At 38.5% G+C, this 22,469-nt stretch overlaps 1 protein-coding gene across 4 annotated transcripts; it reads right to left on the bottom strand.

Annotated features, from left to right (window-relative positions):
- Positions 1–358: 358 nt before the first annotated feature.
- Myot (myotilin) lies at positions 359–22,046 on the bottom strand. 4 transcript variants are annotated; one of them, XM_006526131.4, is made up of 10 exons: positions 21,943–22,046; positions 18,789–19,332; positions 14,622–14,796; positions 13,656–13,757; positions 11,611–11,660; positions 10,955–11,087; positions 9,884–10,091; positions 1,818–1,983; positions 1,164–1,297; positions 359–991 (listed from the first exon to the last, which is right to left on the bottom strand). In XM_006526131.4, the coding sequence occupies exons 2-10, from the start codon at positions 19,139–19,141 to the stop codon at positions 819–821; spliced, it is 1,494 nt and encodes a 497-aa protein (XP_006526194.1). In that variant the 5' UTR covers positions 19,142–19,332; positions 21,943–22,046; the 3' UTR covers positions 359–818. The 4 variants fall into 4 exon arrangements, with proteins under 4 accessions (XP_006526194.1, XP_006526195.1, XP_006526196.1 ...); XM_006526132.4 differs by having other exon boundaries at positions 18,789–19,210; XM_006526133.4 differs by having other exon boundaries at positions 360–991; positions 11,611–11,657; positions 18,789–19,210.
- Positions 22,047–22,469: the final 423 nt, after the last annotated feature.

Genomic DNA, 22,469 nt, shown 5'->3' with positions numbered 1-22,469 from the left:
AAAATTAGACTGCCCAACATAGTTTGGATATTTGACTAGGAAAACATAGGAGACAAAACATCCAAACAGTCTTGACATTCACATTAAATACACACAACTCAGAGATGACCTTTGGAGATGGTTCTTGTTCCACCGAGTTAGTGCACAAACTGGGGAGTGTGGTTGCTGTTACTGTGAGTGCCTTGGAAGTGTGAGTCGTGGGAAGCATTTTCAGAGGGAGTTGCGAGCTTCATGTCCTCCTTGGGAATGACAACATTTCTGTGTTTTGGCATTTGCCATTCACAGGTTTTTCTGAGTGTAGTTTCACATATAAAAACCACAAGTTTGATCCGGAAGATCATTCTAGACTCTCGTGAAGATGAGACAAGTCTGCCTTAGTTATTCAAATTTTTATTCTCTTTTGATGGGAAGTTGTGGAACACTCAGATAATCTATATCATGTTAGTATTCCTATAAGAGAAAACAGGTAAATGAATGTTTGTTAAGCAATACCCATAAACTTATTGCAAGCATTAGTGGTGTTTCAAAAGTTTCTGGTTCATAACTCACAGTTGTTAAAGGACTTCAGTGTTAAGACACTGCATCTTAAAACAGTCTCTTACAATACGAACTCATATACTTAGTTTACTGTTGGCTTCACAAGTCAGAGGAATACAGGCTGTGCCAGAGTCAGAGGCTAAATAACATTCTAAATGTGAGTTAGTTAAACGACCTAAGTAAAGTCACAATTTGTTAATATAGCCATGGATTTTTTTTCCCACAATGTTATCAGATATATTGGTTGTAGCGAAGTTGTGTTTTCCCTGTGGGCAAAGTTATTAAAGTTCTTCACTTTCGTAGAGTCCGGATTGAGCTGCCAGGCGCTGAAATTCTCCTTCAGGGTTAAAAGCTTGTTTCACATCCAAACCTCTCCCATTGAGCGCTAAATATTTGCTGAATGTTGGTCGAACACGCAGCTGCTTAGGAGCTGGGAGAGTTTGGATTGGACGGGCTGAAATAAGTAAAAATTAAGAAGAGTGGTTTAACATATTCCAGTTGAACTTAGCAGTCACTGACGGGTATGGTGGGAAAATGATTTTGCAGGGACATTTCCCATACGTCACACAATTCTGAGCCAGACGTTTCTCAGTTTCCTGGTTAAATTGGGTTGCTCTGTGACATACCTGTGACATCTAATCGTGTGTTACACGTGGTCACACCAGCTTCATTGACTGCTGACACTGTATACCACCCAGCGTCCTTCTTGTTTACATCTTTTATCAGTAAAGTTACTCTTCCGGCGTTGTCATGATATAAGCTGGAAAGAAGCATACAAAAAACAAAGGGTCAGTAATTAAATTTTTTTTCATCTGGGGTGAAAGTTTAAATGATATTGCCACCTTATAGGATCTAACGAATAAGAAAAGGATGTTAAAGACATTCCAAGACTGTGTCTATTCAAAGCCATGTAGTTATTGACTTTTCCAAAGTTAGATACCCCACCTATGAGTGGAAGTATAACTTGGTAGAAGGGTATCTGTCTAGCATGCACAAGACCTAGGCTGGATCTCTAGGAAACTCATACACACTCTCTCTTGCTTCCCCAAGTAATTCCCTTTTAATCTCCTACATCATTTATTTTGTATAGTCATGGTTCTTCACTGCCAACAAAAGATGAACTCTAGGCTCTTTTTTTTGTATTATTTTTAGGATTACTTGAATTTGACTTAAATATGTATTAAATACATATTGTGTAATTTATATTTGTAGTGTGGGTAATAAGCATAACTAGATTCATCGAACCTATATATACATCAGTCAAGATAGTCTTGTCTCACCTTATCCGATCAGTGTTGAACTGGACCATTTCATTGTTTCTTTTCCAGAACAGCTTTGGTGGAGGGATAGCTGAGATCTGGCACTCCAGCTTCACGGTCTCTCCCTCAAAAACTTTCTTACTCTGTGGTTTGAAGATAAACATCGGTGCTCTTTTATGCTCTTTTGCTGGTTATTGGTAGGAAATCAATAAAGATGATATTAGGCCAAATTAAAATATTATGAAATGTGTACATTAATATTAAAACTTTAAAAAGCAGCATCAGAAGTGGAAAGCTTTTTACTGTTAGATAACATACCATAACATGTTGGCTACTGGTTTGCTATATATTGTTTTTATTATGTTTATCTATGGGCCTTGAATTCCTGATCTTTCCAAGACTTTTATCATGAAGGGGTGTTGGATTTTGTCAAATGCTTTCTCAGCATATAACTAGATGATCATGTGGTTTTTGTTTTTGAGTTTGTTTATATAGTGGATTACATTGATGGATTTCCATATATTAAACCATCCCTGTATCCCTAGGATGAAGCCTACTTGATCATGATGGATGATCGTTTTGATGTGCTCTTGGATTCAATTTGCGAGGATTTTATTTAGTATTTTTGCATTGATATTCATAAGGGAAATTGGTCTGAAGTTCTCTTTCTTTGTTGGGTCTTTATGTCGTTTAGGTATCAGAGTAATTGTGGCTTCATAGAATGAATTGGGTAGAATACCTTCTGTTTCTATTTTGTGAAACAGTTTGAGGAGAGTTGGAATTAGGTCTTCTTTGAAGGTCTGATAGAACTTAGAACTCTGCACTAAACCCATCTGGTCCTGGGCTTTTTTTGGTTGGGAGACTATTAATGACTAGTTCTATTTCTTTAGGGGAAATGGAACTGTTTAGATCGTTAATTTCATCCTGATTTAACATTGGTACCTGGTATCTGTTTAGGAAATTGTCCATTTCACTCAGGTTTTCCAGTTTTGTTGAGTATAGCCTTTTGTAGTAGGATCTGACGATGTTTAGGATTTCCTCAGGTTCTGTTGTTATGTCTCCTTTTTCATTTCTGATTTTGTTAACTAGGATATTGTCCCTGTGCCGTCTAGTTAGTCTGGCTAAGGGTTTATCTATCTTGTTGATTTTCTCAAAGAACCAGCTCCTGGTTTGGTTGATTATTTAAGTAGTTCTTTTTGTTTCCACTTGGTTGATTTCAGCCCTAAGTTTGATTATTTCCTGCCGTCTACTCCTCTTGGGTGAATTTGTTTCCTTTTGTTCTAGAGCTTTTAGGTATGCTGTCAGGCTGTTAGTGTATGCTCTCTCTAGTTTCTTTTTGGAGACACTCAAAACTATGAATTTTCTTCTTAAGAATGCTTTCATTGTGTCCCATAAGTTTGGGTATGTTGTGACTTCATTTTCACTAAACTCTAAAAAGTTTTTAATCTCTTCCTTTATTTCTTTCTTGACCAAGTTATCATTGAGTAGAGTGTTGTTCAGCTTCCATGCGAATGCTGGCTTTCTATTATTAATGTTGTTATTGAAGATCAGCCAACATCAAACTAAATGGAAAGAAACTTGAAGCAATCACACTAAAATCAGGGACTAGACAAGGCTGCCCACTTTCTCCCTACCTATTCAATATAGTATTTGAATTCCTAGCCAGAGCAATTAGACAACAAAGGAGGTCAAGGGGATACAAATTGGAAAGGAAAAAGTCAAAATACCACTATTTGCAGATGATATGATAGTATATATAAGTGATTCTAAAAATTCTATCAGAGAACTCCTCAACTTGATAAACATCTTTCAGTGCAGTAAGTAGCTGGATATAAAATTAACTCAAAGAAATCAGTGGCCTTTCTCTACAAAAAGGATAAATAGGATGAAAAAGAAATTAGGGAGACAACACCCTTCACAATAGTCACAAATAATATAAAATATTTTGGTGTGACTCTAACTAAGGAAGTGAAGGATCTGTATGATAAAAACTTCAAGTCTCTGAAGAAATTCAAGAAGATCTCAGAAGATAGAAAGATCTCCCATGCTCATGGATTGGCAGGATTAATATAGTAAAAATGGCTATCCTGCCGAAAGCAATCTACAGATCCAATGCAATCCCCATCAAAATTCCAACTCAATTCTTCACTGAGTTAGAAAGGGCAATTTGCAAATTCATCTGGAATAACAAAAAAACCTAGGAAAGCTAAAACTATACTCAACAATAAAAGAACCTCTGGTGGAATCACCATGCCTGACCTAAAGCTTTACTACAGAGCAATTGTGGTAAAAACTGCACGGTACTGGTACAATGACAGACAGGTAGATCAATGGAATAGAATTGAAGACCCAGAAATGAATCCACACACCTATGGTCACTTGATCTTTGACAAAGGAGCTAAAACCATCCAGTGGAAAAAAGACAGCATTTTCAACAAATGCTGCTGGGTTAACTGGCAGTTATCATGTAGAAGAATGTGAATCGATCCATTCCTATCTACTTGTAAAAAGCTCCAGTCTAAGTGAATCAAGGAACTCCACATAAAACGAGAGACACTGAAACTTATAGAGGAGAAAGTGGGGAAAAGCCTCGAAGATATAGGCACAGGGGAAAAATTCCTGAACAGAACAGAAATGGTTTGTGCTGTAAGATCGAGAATCGACAAATGGGACCTCATAAAATTGCAAAGCGATTTTTGTAATTGTAAGGCAAAAGACACCGTCAATAAAACAAAAAGGCCACCAGCAGATTGGGAAAGGATTTTTATCAATCCTAAATCTGATAGGGGACTAATATCCAATATATACAAAGAACTCAAGAAGCTGGACTCCAGGAAATCAAATAATCCCATTAAAAAAATGGGGCATAGAGCTAAACAAAGAAATCTCAATTGAGGAATACTGAATGGCTGAGAAGCACCTGAAAAAATGTTCAACATCCTTAATCATCAGGGAAATACAAATCAAAACAACCCTGAGATTCCATCTCACACCAGTAAGAATGGCTAAGATCAAAAACTCAGGTGACAGCAGATGCTGGCAAGGATGTGGAGAAAAAGGAACACTCCTTCATTGTTGGTGGGATTGCAAACTTGTATAACCACTCTGGAAATCAGTCTTTCAGCTCCTCAGAAAATTGGACATAGTACTACTGGAGGATCCCGCAATACCTCTCCTGGGCATATATCCAGAAGATGTTCCAACTGGTAAGAAGGACACATGCTCCACTATGTTCATAGCAGCCTTATTTATAATAGCCAGAAGCTGGAAAGAACCCAGATGTCCCTCAACAGAGGATAGGATACAGAAAATATGGTACATTTACACAATGGAGTACTACTCAGCTATTAAAACAACAAATTTATGAAATTCTTAGGCAAATGGATGTATCTGGAGGATATCATCTTGAGTGAGGTAATCTAATCACAAAAGAACTCACATGATATGCTCTCAATGATAAGTGGATATTAGCCCAGAAACTTAAGATACAACTTGTAAAACACATGAAACTCAAGAAGAAATACCAAAGTGTGGATACTTCATCCCTCTTTAGAATGGGGAACAAAATACCCATGTAAGGAGTTACAGAGACAAAGTTTGGAGCTGAGACAGAAGGAAGGACCATCCAGAGACTACCCCACCTGAGGATCCATACCATAATCAGCCACCAAATGCAGCCACTATTGCATATGCCAGCAAGATTTTGCTGACATGACCCTGATATAGCTGTCTCTTGTGAGGCTATGCCAGTGCCTGGCAAATACAGAAGTGGATGCTCACAGTTGTCTATTGGATGGAACACAGGGCCCCCAATGGAGGATCTAGAAAAAGTACCCAAGGAGCTGAACGGTCTGCAACCCTATAGGAGTAACAGCAATATGAACTAACCTGTACCTCCCCTGAGCTTGTGTCTCTAGCTGCATATGTAGCAGAAGATGGCCTAGTCAGCCATCATTGGGAGGAGAAGCCCTTGGTCTGGCAAAGATTATATGCCCCAGTACAGAGGAATGCGAGGGACAGGAGGCAGGAGTGGGTGGATTGGGGAGCAGGGCAGGGGAAGGGTATAGGGGACTTTCAGGATAACATTTGAAATGTAAATGAAGATAATATCTAATAAAAATATTGTAAAAAATACTGTAACATACATTATTATCTTAAAATATTCAGAGTTCTTAAAATGGAACATAATGATTTATTAAAATTATGAGCGTGTTTATATAGATGAGTCATTTCATCTACAGTGAGGCAGCATGCATGATGGGAAGGGTAGCAGAAATCTACAGTGCAGCTCCCTACTGGGGGAATGCAACTTAGCAGTGGAGGGTTTGTCTTGCATTGCAGGGCTGTGAGCTCCATCCTCAACCCTACAAAATAAAATCTCTATTGTCTCCGCAGGCCATGTAAAATTGGAACATTTTTGTTTACTTTCTCTGGGTCTCAGTTTTATCTTATGCTAACTACACCATCCAAAACACCAGAATCAAACCAACTACAGGTGGTAGTGACAGATATGTCTGACAGAATATGACAGAAGGGATACTTTGTAAACTGACGATAATATGCACATGTCAGTAAACATCAAACCACCTGCAACAAGAAGAATAGGAAGTGGTGACTTCACATTGAAGCTGGCTTTTCTCAAGGATAAAGAAAGAGGCTGGATGGATTCAGCTCGGGTCTCTTTCAGCTGGAATAGGGCATTTCTTATGAAGCCACAGGCACAAATGTGATTTATCCAAAGCTTAGTAGCATGAAGTGTATGCGTACTGGGTGTGCATGTACATCTGTGTTTTACTCTCTGTTTTCTTTGGTTGCGTTCCCTCAGTCTCCAGCATGATCTTAAAGATCTTCCATTGATTTATGCAGACTATAAACTCAAGAACACTGTCTGTCCTTTAACCCAGTCAGGCTTTTGTAAAACAAGCAATGACTTATTAAGTCTTTATTGTGAGATAATAGGTTAATGCACTAAATATATTTAAAGTACTTAGATTGTAAAATTTAAAAACTGGACATGAGGTTTTATAGAGTTCTGTTGCCATAGTGTGAGGTGGGAGTTTGTCAGACCTTGTTTACCAAAGGAATAGTGTTTTTTTTGGGTGGGGGGAGTGATTATAATTGGACAGAACTTTCCTAGTAAATATAATATGGTGCGCAGCTAAAAATTAACACCCACTCTCCATTTTTCAAGTATGTATTTGCATTATGACAGCCTATGACAACTCTGTACCAGCATGAGTCAGAATGGTAACATTTCAGGCTATAGAGCAGATTAGTTATTAGACTACAGTTTCTACTTTGACATTCTCTTCTAGCTATACCAACAAATGCTTATATCTCACTAAAATGATCTACTGTTCTCCCTACCAATTCTTGCTCAGCCATGTTCACGGCTGCTCTGTTCACAGTAGCTAGAAAATGGAAACAAACTGAATGTCCTTCAGCTGACAAACAGATAATGAAAATGTGTATGTGTATATTACTCGGGTGGAATAGAAAATAATAATGATATTTGCAAGTAAGTGGGTAGAATTAAATATATTATGTGGGGTAACCCAGACCCAGAAAGATAAACTTAGTATCGCATATGTGATTTTTAAATCCAAGTCTTAAGGTATGAGTATATAACTTGGAGTAACTGCAGAAACAAGGAAAGTTAATAATAAAAAAAGACTATGGTGATGGGCTGAAGGAGCCCTCGAGAGGGGAAATATCAGGAATGAAGGGGTGGAACACCCCCTTCCAAAGACTGGCTTTCATAATACCAAAGGGAGCCATGCAAACTGGCCAAAGGGTGAAGCACACGATAGTCCTACATGGCTCTGATGAACAATGACCAACATTCCAAGATATCCCTAAGGGTGCAGTGCAGTAGTGGCACTCATGCATTGGCAGTAGCCAGCAGCTCTCTAATTGGACTTAAGATACTGGAAATCTAACCAGACACCTGGGACTAGTAAGTTCATGGATCTTAGAAAAGAACATACTGCCAGCGCTTTTCTAAACCAGCATAATTTCTCACTGTACTCTAAACACTTATTATCTTTGTGCCCATAGACAAGTGTAGCTCTCACATCTCATCAAAGAAGCTTTTCTTTGCACTAGACTGAGATCATAATTAAACCCCACACCTGGTCCAAATACAGAGAACTGTGTATTTGGTTCACAGCCTCAGTGGATATGTACCCCACAATTCCTGCACTAGAAGCTCAGGGGCATCTCAGAGAGGGGGGCAGAGAGATTGTAAGAACCACAGGAATAGGACCCCTGCTGTGAGATTGGGTCTTGCAGCCTAGAAGTATAGGGAGCCTTCGCTACCGGAACCCCAACATTATGGCTGCCCAAACAAGACATGAACAAGGAGGACACCTTGTTCTGACATGCTAACATAGAAGTGGGAACCTCACAGGCCTACACCCTTAGACAAAGAACTATAGGTAACTATTGACTGCTGAGAGAGGGAGAACCGGTTCTCTCTCTCTCTCTCTCTCCCTCTCTCTCTCCCTTTAAACTTTGGAAAATATATATTTTAATTAAAATATATATCACTTTCTCCCTCCTTTCTTCCCTCCAACCCCCCTAATTCCCATTATTTTAACTCTGTCCATGTTCCTCTCACTCTCAAACTTATAGCCTGTCCCTTCATGATTACTATTGGTATATGTATAATTTTACTAATACTCTGATAAATAAATTCTCCTTTTGAAAGTCAAGCCATTTCTCTATTTAATATTTTTCATGTACTTCAATTTTATTAAAAATACTCCTGTATTTTTTAAAAATTTAATTTATTTTTAATTAATTATTTTATTTTTTATATCCCAAATGTTTCCACCTCTTTTGGTCCCCCCCCTCCCAGAATTCTTTACCCCATTTGCCTCTGCTTCACCTCTGAGGAGGTGCTTCCCCCTCATCCCCTGTCCTGGGCATGCCCCTTCCTGGGGGCAACAAGTCTCTACAGGATTAGGCACATTTTTTCCCCACAGAGGCCAGACAAGGCAGTCCTCTGCTACATTGTGTGTGTGTGTGTGTGTGTGTGTGTGTGTGTGTGTGTGTGTGGGAAGGACATGGGGGGTCGGACCAGACCCTGTCTGCTCTTTTGTTGGTGGCTTAGTCTCTGGGAGCTCCCAGGGGTCTGGATTATTTGACACTGTTTGTTTTCCTATGGGGTTGCTATCTGCTTTGACTTCTTCAATTCTTCCTGTAACTCTTCCATAGGAGGTCCCGACCTCAGTCCAACAGTTGGATGGCTGTGAGTATCTGCATCTGTTTCAGAAATGTTCTTCTTGAGGGATGAGCCCCCAATTAATTGTAAAACACGAGTTTTGAAAATCTGTACCTATAGTCAATACTAAATAGACTCAGCATGATATCTATCTGTCTTTCTGTCTGTCTGTCTGTCTGTCTGTCTGTCTGTCTATCTATCTATCTATCTATCTATCTATCTATCTATCTATCTATCTATCTATCTATCTACCTATCTATCTATCTATTATGTATCTACAACAATCATGGAAAAGGAGGCCATACATTTGAAAAGATCAAGGGAGGGGCACGGGGGGGGGGTTAGAAGGGGAGGACATGGTAGGGGTTGGAGGGAGGAAAGGGAAGTCAGAAATGATGTAATTATATTTTAAATTTTTTAAAGAAGAGAAAGCAGACAGAGGAAGCCCTGGGAAGCAAGCTAGCCAGTAAGCAGCCTTCTTATGGCCTCTGCCTCAGTTCTTGCCTCCAGGTCCCTGATTTGAGTTTCTGCCTTGGCTCCCTTTAATAGATTGTGACTTTGGATATGTAAAATAAACGATTTCTTCATCCATCTCCCAGTAGTAAAATTGAAATAAAATTGTACTATTGCCTTATTACTGCTCTAGAAAGAACTTGATAAATCTGCGATCCTAATCTCTGTTTCTCCTAGATGTCTTTTTGTTGTGTAGGTATAGACTGGCATTGGACTAGATTCTGTAGACGTTAACCTAATTATGAAGTGTCTCTGGGCTTTCCTTTTAAAATATTTTCCTTTGTAACACTCTAACACTCTTTTCTCTTTTTCCAGCCAGGCTGCCTTTGAAGGATCTTTGGAGGCTTACCCAGAACATCCAGCTGCACTGTGAAGGTGGCTTCTCCAGCTCTGTTCCTGGCCACGCATGCATATGGCCCTGCATCTGATGCTCTGACCACTTCGAAGATGAGGGAGTGGAAACCCTTCTCAGACACTATCATTTTGTGCAACTCATCTGATTGCACTGGTCTCCCGTTTAGATACCATGACACATCAGGGGCTGGCAGTCCACTTACCTAGAAACAAAACAGAGCAGTCTTCTATTTATGATTTTAACAACTTTATCATCTGGATTTTGGGGTTTAAAATGCAAAGGAGGAGTTTAAAAATATATTTATTGTAAATTTTTATTGTGAAATTAAAAACAAGATCAATATTGTTCTTAGGCTATTTCAGAACACATACATTTCTTTCAAACACAACCTCAGGTTCTTTAAAACCTCTTTTGGTCACTTTATCCAAAACACTAGTTTATGTCTTATGTCCCACAAGGAATAGGGAAGCAGTGACTAGCTGAGCTAAGTGTGACTCCAAATAAAGTCCCACAGGCAAGTATGTGAGACTTTCAACTTAACAACTTAAGCTTTTGAAAACAGAACTTTCGAGCTACAATTTTGTATATGAATGTTAGTTCTGTGAGTGCTTCTGTATAAAGACATTAACCCTAATAGAAACTCTCATTGACAAGGAATTTGGAAAAATATTTTATGAGGTCAGGGTTCTCAGAATGAAAATAATCACAATGTGATGTGGCCTCTTCTCCTAGCCTGAACAAGAAAAAAGCAGGGTGGCTTGAAGTAGCTAATGGACAACTACAGATGCGTGCACTTGAGACACCCTGGTGTGTGTGTGTGTGTGTGTGTGTGTGTGTGTGTGTGTGTGTGTGTGAGAGAGAGAGAGAGAGAGAGAGAGAGAGAGAGAGAGAGAATGTGTGTGAGTATGTGTATGTGTAGGAGTGTGAGTGTATGTGTGAATGTGAGAGAGTCTGTAAGAATGTGAGTATATGTGTGTGAGAGACAGTGTTAGTGTATGGGTGAGAGTATAGTCCCGACTTAGTGTCCCATTGCTAATGTATCGTTAGCATTTAAAAGCCTCTTACTTTAAAGTCCATTCGGCAGAACCTCCCCTCTTCGATCGACATGTTTTCTGGCACTTGAATGAAGCGTGGTGGGTAAAACTTCTCCTGGATGGCATCCTGATCATTGGCCTCTGCTCTGGAGGACGATCTACTTCTACAACAACATTTTAACAACAATTTGCAGCAATGTCCTTGTTTTTTCAATTCACATAAGACAGTTTGGCCATCTTGCTACAAAGTCCACAGCCTTTAGTTTGGTCTGATGGCATGGTGACAGCAGAGAGAGGCCTTGTGGGTGACACATTCAGTGACTTATTTGATTGCTTGCAGACATACAATTTAGACACATATGGTACAAATTAAACAAGTCTTTCCTTTTTAAATACTTCCTTAAATTGAGTAATGTGTACCTTATAACTAGTACTAGGATTTCCTTGTTGTGGCAACATGGAATCATAGTCCTGACTATTGGACTAAAATGTCTTTAAAAATCCCCTTTGAGGTAGCTCTGAAAATTGACATAAATTTTTTTAACATCATCTTTGATGCTAGGAAATTCACACTGTGTTTTGAAAGAGTAAAGTAAATGTGAAGGCTGTCTATACAAATTATATTTGAAGTGGAAAACATTTTTAGATGGCAAAATATATCTCTCTATACAAATTAAACAAAATTACCTTACTTGTGATGTGGGAACGTGCAGCCGTGCTTGCTCTGGGTTATGCTGCTTGAGAGTAAAAAAAAAAAAAAAAAAAAAACCAAAACATGAGAAAGTTACCTGTAATTGGTCTTTTAAAATGAAACAGAAGTAATCAATTACAGTTGAAAAGAGTGTTTCTGTTTTGGCTGTGATTGGCTTAGTATATCTATGATTTAAAATATAGCAAATTCACTGCCTATTTCTTTAGTAAGAATCCCACAGGATTAATAAGATGGATTTACACGTGTGATTTATAAAAATAAGATGGACCCAAGTCTGATGGTAGCTTCATTTCCATGACTGTTTTGTGATAAAGGATGATGTGTCCCTCTGATGTGTTTGACATGGGGACACACGGTACAGGTTGTCCTTTAGCAAAGCAGGAATAGACATGAGGTCACTTGTGCTGGCAGTAAGCAGTGGGTATCAAGCTACTGCCTGGCATGCCCACCATAAACAGTAAACACTCATTCGACTGGAAAATACTTCTCCTTTTAGCTCATGGCATAAAATCCCATTGGACACCTTGAGAAATACAGATAAAACTATAAAAAATTGAAACATGAATTGTTCGTGTTTACGAAAGGGATATTTACCTTTTATTATTTATATTGAATACCAGAAAATTATTTCTATTTGATAATAAAGTTAGGGGTTGAGGAACATTATAATTGAATCAATTGATTATATATTTAATGACTGCTTTATATAACTATTGCTGTGCTTAGCACAATGGGAGATTGAAAAAAAGTAGAAACTATAATCTCAGCCCAACTACCGCTGAATATCTGTGAGAAGGACACAGAAAACTTGATCACAAAAATTTATGTTGAGATGAATCTCTTAGTCAATGTATTTTGGCATTTTAAAACAACCTAAAAATTTTGGATAGTCTTAAGATTTCTTAAATAAAATGTCAAAACAACTTATCAATTCAGAAAACAGACTATTATTTTTAGCAAAATGTCCAAAACCAAAAATCAAACCTAGTAGTTTAATAAAAGTAAAAATCTTCAAAAAATTTAAAACAAACTTTTGGTTTCCTTACATTATGTTCAGAAATAGAGCATTTCAATTATAGCAGAGATGTCTTTCTGTTTGCAGTTACTCTGTAATTGGACAATACTTGTTAATGTGTGAGGATTAATGTTTGAGTGTATAAAACAGCAAGACTTACCCTTTCTAGCAGTATTATGTTTCTGCTACTCTCTCTTTGTCCTGGTCCTGTCATCTCCCTTTGCAAATACTGCCATAAGTATTAACTAATTTTTTGAGTATTTTCAACTTGTAGATATAGTAGCATTGTCTTATTCTGGCTATACTTGCCTATGCCATGACCAGAGTTCAATCACAACAGATGCTCCGTAGAAATATGTTGAATGGTAGATGAATGAATGAATGAACTGCTCATTGTCTAATGTCTAGTTCTTACCCCCGCTATACTCTGCTCCATCCTTTCCGGTCACTCTAGTCGCCTTTAAAAGAAACAAACATCTTTTGTTCTTACTTCATGTTTGTTCCCAGCACATCTCTGTTGCTCATGTCTTGTAGACTATTAAGAAGGTGTAATGGGCAGCTTCCAGAGAAAGACAAAAAGGGTAACAGCTCTTGAGTTTGCCTTTCCCACTTTACATGTGTCTTTGAGTTAAGTTGGTCAAGTGTAAGTCTGTGTGTATCCACTGTGTTCTGAACTTATTCCTTAGGTTTTGTTTTGTTTTGAAAATGAGCTTTCCTTAATCTTAGAGATGTCACCCAATAGAGTAGTTTTATTAGGTTTTTTTTTTTTTCAGCAAGGAAAATGACAGAAGGAAGTAGATATGCTCCAAATGCAGTCCAAAACATTAAACAACTTATAAATTGCAAAAAAGTGTTCCAAGATGGCCACAGGTGTGTGCCCCTATATTCCCTGGGACTTAGCAAGCTCAGAAACAGGGATCAATTGAACCCAGTTGTAGGGCTGAAGATCCCATCTTAAAAAGAAAAAGCAAAGGCCACAGTTACATATCAATCATTTTAATGTACCTGTGGTGAATCTTGGACATCACTGTTTTGCGCCTGAAACACAGCAGCAGCATTCTGCGGTCCTAACAACCTGCGAGCCATCTTCTCCTCGTAGGTCAGTCTCTAGAGGACAGTGACAAGATTTAGTAAGAGGCATTTGAACAGGCACACCTCTAAAAACCACTTCTCTATGTCAGAACTTCAAACTGTAGACCAATTTTTGTATTATACTTTTCACCTTTTCCAAAGAGCCTTGTCGTCAAAGACCAGTGGCTATTTCAATTGAATCTTAAGAGCTTATATAATAATTACAGCTGTTTTAATGTGTCCGTAAAAATATACAATAAGGGGCAAAAAAATGTTGCCTCAATAGTATTTTTCATTAGTTGCTTGGTAAGCAGAAATTTTATGAGAAGGTAATGGTAATTAATTAATTAATCAACTCATTAAGACAAGATTTCATGGAGCACAGGCTTAGTTGGAATTCAGAAGTCAAAGTTGACTTTTAGTTTCTGGTTCTCCACCCTCTACTCTTTCAACCCCAGAGCAGGGTTAATAGAAGTATGCCAGCACAATCTACACAAACACCCATTTGAGAGAATTATGTGAAAGGCAAAATTTTCATTGTTTTACCTAGGATTATTTTGGGGAGGTTGTTTGTTTGTTTTTTCTTCCATTTACTACTAAAAATCAAAAGGCAGACTTCACATAAAGGATTAAAAGCAAATGGTTCTCTCTCTCTCTCTCTCCCTCTCTCTCTCTCTATCTCTTTTTAAAGCAAACCCTATATTTTGTTGCTTTTACAGGCATAGATCTATGAGAGACAAGTAACTTTTTAAATGTGGAGTTGTGCTGGGTATTAATCTTATGGAAGATAAGGGCTCTATCAGTGAACTACATTCTCTGCCTCAGGATTTTCTTATTGAAGTCAAATATGTAACAGACCATTAATCATGGCCTTCTTTAAGAAACAGATTGCTTGCCCACTTGATTTCCATTATGAAGAAGGGTGTCTTTGCATTTCAGCTTTCTTTCCAAATCTTGAATCAACGCTTCTTTCGATCCTTGGATCTCATGGTCAGGAGTCTTTGGAGTGGGCCTAGCATTTGCAGCTTGGGATGACATGGCATTTACAGGTTGGTTAACTGAGGATTGTTGATAGCTTAAAAAAGAAAAAAAAAACAGAAAAAAAAAGAAAAAAGAAAAAAATGAGAAAGAAAGTGATAGAACTTACTTCATTTTGTAAGCCACCTTTAGACACATCGAATCTACCACCTAGATTTTCTCTGTTTTTGAGAATACCAATAATCTTAATAATAGACAAGAAGAATATAAACATGGCTACTGCCTTTATCTTCTCTCGTGGTAGGAGAAAATTATACAGTAGGAGGAAGGATTTAGATACAAAGAGGGCATCTAGAAGAGTTCGCCTAGAGGATGAGATGGTTAAACGAGTTTTTCAATCTTATTGCCGGATTTCTTGTGCGATAGAGAGGCAGCTGGCTACCCAGCAGTGATGCGCTTGAGTTACCTCTCCTGGGCTTGAGAGAGCTGAGTTTTTAAGAATCTCTTTCTAGCACCTGTGATCTCAGTCTAGGGTTTGAAATTGATAATGTGAAAGTCTTTATACTAGGGAAATTGCTGAATGTCTCCAATCCTGGCTTCTTTTAGAGCTGAATTGACTGACCAGCATACCATTCATGTTTTGTGTGTTGAGAAACATTCAACTGTTTCTCAATGGGACCTCTGGCTTTCTTATTAATTCCCAGTTCCAGTTAATTTTATACTCAAAATGACCCAAACCAGTGCATAAAAATAACTTTTAAAGTAATGATGATTTAGTCAGTATTGCTAAACTGATTTTTTTTTTTAGTCAGGGAAAGAAAGGAATAATTAGAGGAAGATAGACTATGAAATATAACTTTTATAAAAGGTTGAGAAAATTAACACTAATCCAAAAATAATTTGAAAAGTTCAAATCTTATATAATATTATGTTCTTAAATGTTTATTTAAGGTATTCTGAGCTTTCCCCAAGTTTCCACATTAATATTGGTAAAGCGCTGTGGCAGCAGTTGAGGGGTCCTGTATTTCTTGCTGCTGGGTGGCTCATTGTTTTAACTGAGTTTGCAGAGGTAGAACCATACATGGGCAACTTTGTATCATTCTAATTAATATGAGGAGACTGGCCACTGCTCTGATGACCCCTTTATGATGATCATGATAAATGTTCTCTAGTCATCCAGATCCAAATGAGATCAAGATTCATAAAAGGACTTGTGATTTCAGAGGAAATGAAGGCCCAGTGGAGCCAGAGTGTTCACATGGTGGGCTGGGGGACCTGGAGATTATCCTAGGGCCAAATGGAAACCTGATGAATAGTGGGTGCCATTACTCATCACCACGCATTTTATACCCACCAATATAAACCATGGGGATGGGCGACACTGTCAGCTGAGTGAATGATTTTTATTTTTAAGTTGTAGTCAAGATGTACAGTTAGAAGCTGATGGAACCCATTCTCCTTTTACATTTAAATATTTGGGTTTTCTAGGTGTCCCCCTCAATCCTTAACTAAAGTCTTATTTGTTCAAAACATTGAAGAGTCAAATCAATCAAATATGTAAGTAAATAGTGAGCCCCCTCCCTCAATTAAATTCATGGGCCAAAGTGACAGAATTTTCGTGGCCCCTTAATATTCCTGCTGTGCATGCCATGATAACTGCATGTAATGGCTTTCAGTTCTAGAGTCCCATCTGGGAGCTGCATGTGCTTGGTAAAGTGAAATAGAATTAGACAATTCTGTTCTCATCATTATCTGTCAGAGAAAGCCTGAGGGATTGATAGCCAAGCCTGAGAACCACAGGATGGCCTCAGTTAGTTGACTCATTACACACCCTCAAAGTCTGCACAATAGATGGCATATGCCCTAGACTTCAAATCCGTTCTTACTTATAAACTAGTGTTGTGCATTTACACTGCTTTATAGGTCTCTTTCCTATCACTGACAGTCCTGATCCTTGAATATGCTACAGCTCAAAAAAGTGGATTACCCAGCAGACTATTTCCTGAATGCCTCACAGCAAACACTTTGGAAGGAATACTTAGAATTAAAGAATTCCCCTCACTTTCTACCCTGTGGTTTGATAAACTGCTAAAACTTTGTCTAAGAACTCCCTACTATTGAGAAGCAAAATAAGGCCTTCCAGTGTCCTTAGGTCAGAAAGCAAGGGATTATTTTAGAAGACAGGACAATCTTGAGCCCATCATAACAATGAAAGAATTGTGCACAAATGTTCAAAGGGCCAGGGCTTCCCACCCCTTACAGCTGGACTCAGAATGGGTATCAAGTAGCAATGGCAAGATTAGAAGAGTTATCTATAGTTGCTGAAAATGGAACAGTTAAATCTGGACCTTTGATCTCTGGTTTGGGGATCTCCTAGGCTTGCTTGCTTGCTTGCTTTCTTTTCTTTCTTTCTATTTTTGTCTCCTCTATTTTTAGTTTTGCCCAAAGCTAGGTATGTGGTTGAGGCTCTGTAAATATTTGTTTGATCACTTTTTTTTCTTTCTGAGCAGAATTAGAATAGTATTGAGAACATTACTAGGGAGAATATTATGGTCAGAGTGGGTTATATATTTAAAATCCTGATGTAAGAAATGTGGAAATACTAAGAAGCTACATGGAAAGTCATAGTAATCATTGTGAAGATGAAAGAGCTATGGAGTATGGAGTGAGCATAATGGGATTTTGTGTGGAGTGGTAGACGAAAGTGTCCTTTTGAAATATTAAGTCAAGACTATGAGAATGCTATATTCCATGTCAGAAACTGTTGGCCATCAGCCATTAGACATAATTCCATTTAATATATATAGGTTTCCAACATCTTTTTGAGTGCCTTGATTTTTATTTTTAAAAGTAGGGAATAGGTTCTACTACAAGTTGGACTGATGCCGTCAGTTCAGCTGCTTTTCTGCATTTCAACCAATACTATAAGTTTTAGAAAAATGACCTCAGCCATCTTACTTGCCGAACAGTCTCATCATTCATGCAAATAGTTTGAGTGAATATCAGAGCTCCACACATGCTCTTACCTATAGGCTAATGTTGTATGTCTACACTGCTTTATAGATCCTTTGTCTATTCAATATCAGACAGCTCTCTAGAGAAGACAGAAGTTAGCAAGCGTTCTAGCAAGACTCTAAGAAGACATGGTCCAGCCAACAATTCTTGAGACGCCTTTGATTTAATCTCTGATATTCTCAACAGCCAAGAACTATGAAAACTGATAGCCCTAAATTTAAATAAGTACAAAGTATTCGCTTCAGGTTTTAAAAACAGCTCAAGTCCACGTGGTGTTCTTTCAGGACACTCTCCAGCTGTGGAGACATGGTGCACGCTTGCATAAGGCTGTAGGTATTTGCTCCTGAATTTAGATCATCCAACAAAGTCCAACAAGTCATGGCTTCACTTACCCAAACAAACTTTAAAACTATGAGACGTCATCTGTTCCAATATCCCTTCTGATTCCAGTAAGGACAATTTATACAAGTGACTGTCTGAGTTCCAGACTTCTAAAATGTGTTAATTTTAAATTACATTAGCCAAGTGGATAGTCAGGATTAGAGGGAGAAATGGGTAGGAAGAAAAAGACTAGGACTGAGAAGAAACTTAATAGCCTTTGCTTATGCGGGAGGAAATCCTATCCACAGAGGAGCAGACAGGTGTTCTACATCCCAGCCAAACTAGACCTCAGAGGAATTAAATTTGCAGTAAGAGGAACTTAGCTTAGAGCTGAGCAGAAAGATCACAATCCCCTGGTATGCTAGAAAGCTATTTATATATATATATATATATATTTTAAATTAATTTATTTTTTTTCCATTTTTTATTAGGTATTTAGCTCATTTACATTGAAAGCTATTTTTTGTTCTTTCTGAAGATGATAAATAACAGGGACACGATTGCATGGGATAATAGGTAATTTGAGTTCTGCTTAGCTTAGACACTGGGGAATGGGTTAGATGACTTCTTATTGCCAGTAACCCGGCTCAGTGAGACCGAAGCCCACACTATCATTTTGTGTGCTAAAGAATAACAGCAGCACACCCTCAGATAAAGCTCATGGCGCATGCAAGAGTACGCAGATTCACTTACTTGGAGTCCACAGTGGATGGGATTTTACTGTTACAGTAATCGGGTTGAGACGGTAATATAGAACTGAGGAAGCTGGCTGGGGACTGGTTATAGGTAGCAGTAACCTTTTGGCCGGGGTTGGGGCCAGCAAGCTGCTGGGGAGCAGGATAAGCAGAGGAAGACACGGTGATGTGAGAGCTCACTGTGGAGGAGGCAGAAAATCTCTGCTCTGTGCACTGGCGAGGCTGTATGACGATGGAAGACTGTTTGGTCTGGCTCGGGAAGCCGGAGACTTCCGGTCCTGGAGGCTGCAGTCTGGAGCCACACGGATTTTGCGGCTGGATGAAGTGTTTTGGACGTTCGTAGTTAAACATGCTTAGCTGGTATATGGAAGACAGATTTGCTCACAGAAGGATAGAATCCTGACCGTGGGGTTGGCAAGCCTGGAATTACACAGAAGGTTGCAGCAAGTCAGAAGCAACTTTAGTCTGGCCCTCTTTGCTGAGATCTCTAGACCACCACTGTACTCCTGATGTTGGTGGGTTTCTCTTGAAGAATATTGTTTCTGAAAGGGGGAAAATAATTACATTACAAGTTTTGTATAAACCTTATTGTTTATTTGACGTTGTCAACAAAAGCTATGTGCTCTTAGGGGCGCTTCAAGGTAGAGTTTTCCTGGCTTCTCTCTTTTCTCTTTATCTCCATCTTTGGACAAATGACCTCCCTTTCCACAAGTAGTTCTCAGCCTTCCTAATGCTTTGACCCTTTAATACAGTTCCTCATGTTATGGAGACCTGCACCACCAAATATTATTTTTGTTGCTACTTCATAACTGTAACTTTGCTGCTCTTATGAATGGTGATGCAAATATCTGTGTTTTCTAATGGTACTAGGTGACCCCTGAGCAAGGGTCTTCCACCCTTCTGAGGGGTTGTGAACCATAGGTTGAGAAGCATTGACTTAGACTCTGTAAAAGTTATTCAGTGTGCTCATCTCTGGGTGTAAGCATGTTATGTAGAGGTTTCAAGATATACACCACAAGTTTTTCCAAGGAGCTATTTTTGGTAAGAAATTCTTTTGATGCCACTGAATATGTTAGACCTATAGCCTCGTGATGAGCTTTCAACAAGATCCTGCGGATTCCTTGACGTCAGAGATGTAAGGATTCAAAATCAATAGCTGTTAATGTGTATCAGTCTTCATCAAGAGAGATTCTTTTCACTTCCCATCAGAGTAGATTAATATCCCTTTTGACGCATTGATCAACATTAACGTCTATTTGCCTTTCCTCAATTCCAAAAAGGCAGAATGAACGTCCACATTTATTATGACCATTTTGAATTGTTCCTTACTATCACAGCTCACTGCCTGGTTGTCTCCCTTTGATTCCGTATTGGTCACACAACCGGAGTAGATGGTGATTAAGGACAGACTGTGCTTGCTTGTCCCTCTCTATGTATAGGATTTACTACAGACTGCATTTGCAAAGGCGAATGTCATTTTTCTCATGTTCGGTTTATACATTCTAGTTATTGATCTTAGTGGTCTCTTAATTATCTAGTCTATTTCATTTGTTTAACATGCATTTTAGGCTAGTATTGAAATCATTATAGTTCCACTTAATGGTTATTTTCCATGGCAGCCAGTAAGTACAGACATATGTAAAACATCCATGAAACTAGCCTGTCAATAAAGGAGAGATGGATGCTATTTGCAGTGCTCATCTCTGGAGTGAGTGGCCTTTCTGTTTTCTTATAGCAGGCCCCCCACCTCCCCTCATTTTGCTGTTAAAATTCACCTTTGGTGTTATCTCTGCCTCTGATCTTTCCCCTTCCTATGTTAAATAAAGGCCAGAACATTGCACAAAGCAACCGGTCCTGCAATTACTGTATTACCCCCTGCTTCAGTTCAAAATACCAGATGATTTAGTTAAAAATATATTATTTTGCTTCATACACTATGGAGAAACCCTGACATCTTAATAAATCAAATCTTTAGTTGCAATGTTTCCCAAATTGCGTATCTATTGATACTGGGTGCTGTGTAATTGCTTGCGTTACAACCCGGAGGAAAATACCATTCATGGTTCATCCAGACCAAGTCACTTCACCCCAAGGTTTTGTTGGCAGTCTAGAGTTCAGTTAATATTAGCAAGAATGAAGCTACAAGGAAACGACATAGCAAAAGGCTCTGGTGAGAAAGAACACTTGAAAAGTTATATAGTCCCTTGTTTTGAATTTATGCTTGCAACCAGAGTGCATTGTGTAGAATTACATGATTTTAATTGTCAGGGAGAAAGTTCCAGATGGTGGGGGCCACCTTATTAGAAACCTTTGTTTCCTGAAATAAAAAGACTTTATTTTAAGACAGCTGTTTTTATAGTGACAGATCTCTTTGCTGAATCTACAGTTTGGTTCTTAATTTTCTTTCTGGGCAGGAAAGTTAGGCTCACTCCCAACAGCAGGTGACCAACTGCTTGAGATCTAGGCTGGATATATTTTCCTAATAGGGCGGCCAAGTTTGTTTGTTTGTTTGTTTTTTAAATTTCAGAGTGTGGACTGTCTTAAGCGTTTTGGTATTAGTCTCTTTAGTTAATCGTATTGTATTTTTACAGCTCAAGTATTTCACAGCATTTCATACAGATGTTTACACAATGATGAAATAGTGATTTTCTATAAAACTTATCCCTCCACTGCAGTGACTGTCCCACAGTTCAGTTCTAACACAGTATTCTTTATTCCTACTAGTGATACATCAGCTTTAAAAACTATAAATAAAACATTCTGCCATCTCATAATCTTTAAGTTTAAGAGTTAATATTTGCTAATGTTAACCATTAAAAGTCCCCGAGTACAACATAGACTTTCACAAAAACAGGATCAAGGCCACTGCACAGGGTCACAATTACAGTCAGATCAAAGGAACCTTTTCAAGGAGAAGTCAGGCTTTAAATAAGGACCTAAAATTCTTTGCCTGTGTCCTCTGCTTAAACCACCCCCCCCCATTTCAGTGGATTGAACAGGTTTCTTTAAAACTTTGTACATCACCATTATAATACCATAATTGTCAGGTTTCTTTTTAAAAAACAAACCTGAAGAAAACTTGTATATACTTCTCTGATTTGATTAAAAACCCCAAAAGCTCAAGCCATAGCATAAATAAAGAAGGGACTCACCCTTAGCTCAGAGGGGGCCAGCGTCTCAACCCACTACTGAAGAGAAGGGAGAAGCATTTCCTTGCTCAGGCTCCCGTGGCTCTGAGCTTAGTGTCACTATGCCCTGACTTTTATCAGCTGCCAAGCTGACATCTGATGTGCTTCCTGCCTATCTACCTATGCTGGCATGTCAAAGTAAGAGTCCACAATCTGAACAATATCTCAGATGTCTTGGTGATATTTCAGGAGTGGGAGTACATGAACTTCTCTTGCAAGCCTCTATTTTAGACATGAGTTTTGACTATAAGCTAGCAAGCAAGCTCATATAGAGTGAGAGTGAAAAAGGGGGGAAGTGGAAGAAAATTTGTGTTTTACATGTATTCAGTTAGATGAGGATTTTGAATCTTTTGCGTTGTGGAGACAAAGATGAAATGGGAGAGACGATTGAGGGTGAGTTTTTCTTCTCTAGTGAGGAAGATTAGTAGGGGGAAGAATGCAAATTGATTTGTGCACCACCCTGCATCTGGGAGGGGTTCTTTTTTTCAAGT

The sequence above is a fragment of the Mus musculus genome, chromosome 18, assembly GCF_000001635.26.
Source record: "Mus musculus strain C57BL/6J chromosome 18, GRCm38.p6 C57BL/6J".
Lineage (NCBI taxonomy): Eukaryota > Metazoa > Chordata > Mammalia > Rodentia > Muridae > Mus > Mus musculus.
Note: the sequence above shows the minus strand (reverse complement) of the source record. Positions and strands in the feature narration are given on the sequence as shown.